This window comes from Plasmodium reichenowi, chromosome 11 (assembly GCF_001601855.1).
Source record: "Plasmodium reichenowi strain SY57 chromosome 11, whole genome shotgun sequence".
In the NCBI taxonomy this organism is placed as follows: Eukaryota; Apicomplexa; class Aconoidasida; order Haemosporida; family Plasmodiidae; genus Plasmodium; species Plasmodium reichenowi.
In genome coordinates this window covers 845,172-851,357 of record NC_033656.1, presented here as the reverse complement: position 1 = coordinate 851,357, position 6,186 = coordinate 845,172, and the positions used below count along the sequence as shown (strand labels likewise).

At 17.5% G+C, this 6,186-nt stretch overlaps 2 protein-coding genes across 2 annotated transcripts; both read right to left on the bottom strand.

The window, feature by feature from the left end:
• Positions 1–594: 594 nt before the first annotated feature.
• Positions 595–4,386, bottom strand: PRSY57_1122200 (hypothetical protein; the record flags this gene model as incomplete). Its single annotated transcript, XM_012908186.2, has 1 exon — positions 595–4,386. One exon carries the CDS (start codon positions 4,384–4,386, stop codon positions 595–597), a length of 3,792 nt encoding a protein of 1,263 aa, XP_012763640.2.
• An 875-nt stretch (positions 4,387–5,261) lies between these two features.
• PRSY57_1122100 (mitochondrial ribosomal protein L37, putative) lies at positions 5,262–5,881 on the bottom strand (the record flags this gene model as incomplete). The annotated part of the gene is made up of 2 exons (XM_012908185.2): positions 5,262–5,396; positions 5,564–5,881. The coding sequence occupies 2 exons, from the start codon at positions 5,879–5,881 to the stop codon at positions 5,262–5,264; spliced, it is 453 nt and encodes a 150-aa protein (XP_012763639.2).
• Between the last annotated feature and the right edge of the window lie 305 nt (positions 5,882–6,186).

Genomic DNA, 6,186 nt, shown 5'->3' with positions numbered 1-6,186 from the left:
AAAAAAAAAAAAAAAAAAAAAAGAAAAAAAAAAAAAAAAAAAAAAAAAAAAAAAAAAAGAAAAAAAAAAAAAAAAAAAATTTGACATACGTTTTGTTTTATTTTATATATTTATGGATGAACAAGAACTATATATGAATAATATATTATAATATATATATATATTAATATTACATTATAATATATATATATATATATATATATTATATATACGTGCTAAAAAATATGTTTATTTATTAATACATATATTTTTATGTAACATACAATTTTTCATGATAATAAAAAAAATTACCCATATATTTCATATAAGTATTAATAAATATATATTATATAGGCATATAAAAAATTTTTATACAGTATTTTAAAATATTTATATTTCCTATAGGCTTACCCTGACGATTTAAAAATAAAAAAAAATAAAATAAAAAAATAAAATAAAAAAATAAAAAAATAAAAAAATAAAAAAACAAAATAAAAAAATAAAAAAATAAAAGAAATAAAAGAAAAACAATATAAATATAAATAATATCATATCATATCATATGATATCTTATAAGTAACATGAATCGTGTAATATAAGAAAATATATTGAGCTTCATGATATATAATTTTCGTAAAAATTATCAAACTGCTTATCGACAACTCCAAAACCATTAAAAAGATAATGTACAGTAATATCTTTAAAAACGATATTTTTAATAATTTGTGGTGTTAATATAAAATATTGAGGTATTGAACAATAATCGATGTGAATATATTTATAATTATAATTATGTAAGAAGTATTGTTTATACATAAGAGGATTTGATAAGCAAGAAAGTAATTGGAAGATTTTCTGTTCGTTAATATGATCTAACCCTTGATTTAATTCATCTAAAACATAAAACCCATTTTTTGTTAATTTTTGTATAGATAGAATATATAACATAGTTGTTAAAGATCTTTCACCTCCCGATTGATGAGATATAGATAATAATAAGAAAGGTGCGTTTTTTTTAAATTTCACTTTAATATATAATTCACATTTTTCATATATATCATTTTTTTTGATTAGATCTATTTTTCCAAAAAATTCTGGATTAATAAAATTCATAAACTTTTCAAAATTATAATTTAGGAAAATAATATATTCATTTATTTGATTTGACCAATGTGGTAATATAAAATGTATTTGTTTTTCATTTTCTAATATGGTTTCTTTTAAATTATTTATTTCTTTTATTTTATTTTGAACATTTTCTTTATGTCTTTCTATAGATAATAATAATATATTATATTTTTCTTCACATTTATTATTATTACTATCTAAATTATTATATATTTTTTCTTGAATTATACATTCTTTTAATTTATTTTCGACTTGTTCTAAATTAAAATGTATAGTATCTAAAGTATTGATTTCTTCTTGACTTAATTCATTTTTTTGTATTTTTAATAAACCGTTTAATTCATTTATATCATACATATAAGAATTTAATTTATTTTTTTCGATTTCAATACTATTTTTTAAATTTTCATGTTTTTCTTCATTTTCTATATTTTCATTTTTTATTATTGATAAATATTTTTTCCATTGATTTAATTTATGATAAATATAAAACAATTCCTTATCATATTTACTATGTTCTTTTAAAATATATAAAAATTCATCACATATATCAATTTTTTTTTTATTTATTAAATTAATATTTTTAAGAATCATATTTTTTTTTTCTTCAATAATATTTTCCCCTTTCATATATTTATCTAAATTTTCATTTATTTTTATTAATTCATTCTTTAATAAAGTACATTTCTTTTTTTTTATATTCATTTCGTTTCTTTCTAAAATTATTTTATTGTATTCATCATTTTTTTCTTTTTTCATTTTTTCAAACTCAGAAAATTGTATTTGTAATACTTCAAGTTCTTTTTCACATATTTCTTTCCTTTCCATCAAATTGTCTATATCTTTTTTTACATCGTTATTCATATTATATAATATTTTACATTTTTTTTTTTCTATATGAGAAAAATTCTCTATAAATATATTTTTATCATATGTACTAATACGATAACGATGTATATTATCTTCACAAAAATAAAATAAGCTCCTAACCTCTTCATTTAATTGTTTCGATATTTCATTAATCATAAATTTATTAAATTCATTAATTTCTTTTGTGCTCTTATTTTTCAAAGTATCTCCTTTAACAATAAAAGATATATGTATAGGTACAATGTTTATAAGACTATTCTTTACAACTTCTGGGCTATCAAAAAGTTCATATAAAAAATATTCCACACCTCTTTTTCTCATTTCATTAGTAACTTGGCAAAATTTAGGATATCCAGATATCGCATTATTATTATTATTATTACGATCATTAAAATTTATATTGTTCCTATTTATATTATCCTTATTCGTATCAAAATATTTATCATTCGTTGTTATAATAGATAATTTATATTTTTTATATAAGACTTCCAAAAATTCTTTGTTGTCTTTTTGAATTAATAGAAAACTATTAAAATATTTCTTTAAAAAATATTCTAGAATATAATCATATTGTGGTTTTATACATTTTATATATTTACATAACGGTCCATATATTATATTTTGTTTTGATAATTCATCAACAATTTCATCATTAAATTCATTTATATTATGTAATTTAATTTGATCATATTTTTTTTTTAAATTTTCTATATATTCCTTATTCAATAAATTATATGTTTCTACAATATTTTTAATATTTTTTTTATAATTTAAAATTCGTTCTCTTAATGTAAATTCAATACTATTGAGAAATTTTTCTTCTTGTATATTTTTATAGTTTTTTCTTTTTTTTAATTTATCTAATATAGATTTATATTCTGATTGTAAATTATATTTTTTCATTAATAATTTTTTATTTTCATCAGATATTTTTTTTAAATCATTTTGTAATTCTTTTTCTTTTATATTATGATATTGATTATCATCATCATTTAATGTATTTATATTTTTTATTTTTTTACTTATTATACAAGCATTTTCATTCATTCTATTTTCTTCTATTGTTAATATTGTATTAATTCTTTCATCCTTTTTTTGATTAAAAAATTCTTCTAATTTGTATATTTCTTCTTTTATTTTTTTTTTCTTATTTTCTAATTCTTTTATACACTCCTTATTTTCATATATATTCTGAACTGTGTCATCCATAATTTTTTCTTCTTTAATTATTTGTTTTTCCATATCTTCTAAGGTTAAATTAAGCTTCATATATTTATTAAGTGATTCCTTAATAATTATTTTTTTTGAACTATATTCTAATGATAAATTATTTATAACTTTGTGACATTTCTCTAATTCAGACAAATAATATTTCAAGGTATTAAAATGTGTATCCTTTTCTTTAATCAATGATTCTATATGTTCCTTTATATTTATAACTTGTTTTTTCTTGTGTTCAATTAAAAGCAAAGATTTCTTTACTCTGTATAATTTCATTCTAGATAATAACATTCTTAAATTTTCATATTTGTTTTTTTTTTTTTCTAAATCATTTATAATTTTTTCTTCTTCTATTATTTCATGTTCATATGTTTTAATTTTATTTTCTCCAATTTTCTTTTCTTCAATCTTCTTTTTTAAATAATTATAATCATCTAGTAATTTTTTATCAATAGCTAATAATGTGCATTCAAATAATTCTTCAGGATTTAGTCTAGAAAATTTACTAACATTTTCTTGAGGCATAAATGTAATTAAATTATCTAAATTTAAATTGAATTCTTTTTGGATTTTTTCAATTTTTTCATAATTTTCTTTTTTATTATTAACAAACCAAAAACTCTCCACTTTATTATTTATAATATTCATAATTCTTTTTATGCATATATATTTTTTCTCTTCATCACATTTTAAGGTAATTTCTATAAAACTCTTCTTTTCACCTTTCTTTATAAAATTTATTAATTCTTTATTTCGAGATAATATATTACTATTATATCCTAAACCAAACACCAAAGCACAAGCAATCGAAGATTTACCACTTGCATTTGCAGCAGCTATTAAATTTATTCCTTGATTAGCTCTTAGAGTTATAGGACCGCTAAAAACCATCCAATTATATAACGTCATTTCTATGATAGCACCTTTTTTTAAATTTTTAAAATATTCTGTATTATAACCATCCACATCATTCATAAATATAACATCATCTTGTTCTTTATCATTAATATTTTTGCCTTTCTTTTCTTTGCTTTCTTTGTCCATTTTTATTGTAATATTCTTCCTGTTTTTATTTTCTGATTTAAGTATTATATCATTTTCATTTTTATCTCCCACATCACACGTACTTCTTTTTTTACGACTTTGGTTTTCCACACATGTTAACTTCCTCTTATTTAAATTTCTCATTCTGTTCAAATTATATCATTTTCTTCATTTTTACTTTTTTTCTCATTAACAAGTAAACATATATATATATATATATATATATATATATATATATATATATGTGTATATATGTATGTATGTGTGTTTACTTGTTAAAGAAAATATATAAAAAAATAATAGTATATATGTGTCCAAAAATATGATAAAATATAATAAAAATGAATTTCGTATTAACAAAAATAATCTTATCACAAAATTTCAAATTAAAAAAAAAATAATAAAACCAAAAATAAAAATAAATAATATTATATTATATTGTATTATATAATAATATAATTTATTCATTTAAATTCTCACTGAACGGATATTTACCTTTTATATTTTTTTTTTTTAATATTTATACAATTATATAACTTTCAACTTTATAATGATATACTTATTTTAAATAAAGTATTAAAAATATTGAATATATATTCTTATGTCAATTCATGTGTAAACATAAAAAAAAAAACATAATTATGAATTTTTTTTTTTTTTTTTTTTTAAATTATAATGCATAAAATATATGGTTTTATAAACAAAAATAATAATGTAACGTTTTATGATTTTAAAAAAAGAAGAAAATTAAATAGGTACAATATAGTTATTGAATAATTCTTCATTAAAAATATTCTTTTTTGTTGAATACCATAAGTATAATAACATAATATAAAATATAACATGTATATATATATATATATATATATATATAATAAAAGTATAAATAAATAACAAACTATATGTATATAATTATATATATATATATGTTTATATATATGTTTATATAATATTGTTACAGTGTATTAATTATTTTTTTACTTCTTCGAATTGTTATTATTTTGTCATTTCACTTTCTTTTAGAGATCCCAAAATATGGGTTTTACGGTTGATCGTTTTGATTTTTTCAATCTTAAATTATTCAGTTTAATTAAATTCTTGTTATGCAACCTACGAAATCGATGGTAATCTTGAGCAGTGGCATTTTCAATATCCTAAACAAAATATATATATATATATATATATAATAAAATGAAATAAAATAAAAAAAAAAAATTACATTATATATATATATATATATATTATACACATATTACTATTCATCAAAAGGTTACTAAATTTTAAGATTATTTCTTCACTATTTTATTTATTTAAATATTACCTTTCCATATAAAAACATTAAAGCAAGTTCTCCATAACTTTTTAAGGGCTTTTCCAATTTCCATAACCATTTTGGATATGCGTGGTCTGGTAATATTTCATGGTCTTCATCAACAGTATTGTATATATTAAAAATATGAGCCTTTTCACTGCTTTCAGTAGTACTTCCTGATGTTGTATCTTTTTTATCTTGTCCTTTTTTTCCAGGTTTTACCTTTGGAGCTAAGCTACGTTTACTTACAAAAATTGTTCTTGTGCATATTGAAAATATTACACTTTTATTATTAAAGGAAATAACATTTTTGTAATATGATAACATGGTTTTACTTTTTCATTTTTTGATTGATATTGTAAAATTATTTGTATATTTGTTATGCTATATTATATATATGTATATTATATATATATATATATATATGTTTTTTTTTTTAAATGTAGCTATTTATTATTATGTTCAGAAAAAGCTACTTTAAAATGGATGAAATTATACCTGACCGTGACAGGAAAAAAAAAAAAAAAAAAAAAAAAAAAAAAAAAAATTATTTATAAATATATATTTTCATTATTTATTTTATAAATTTAATTTTATTTAAATAATTTATATATTTTTTTTTTTTTATAATT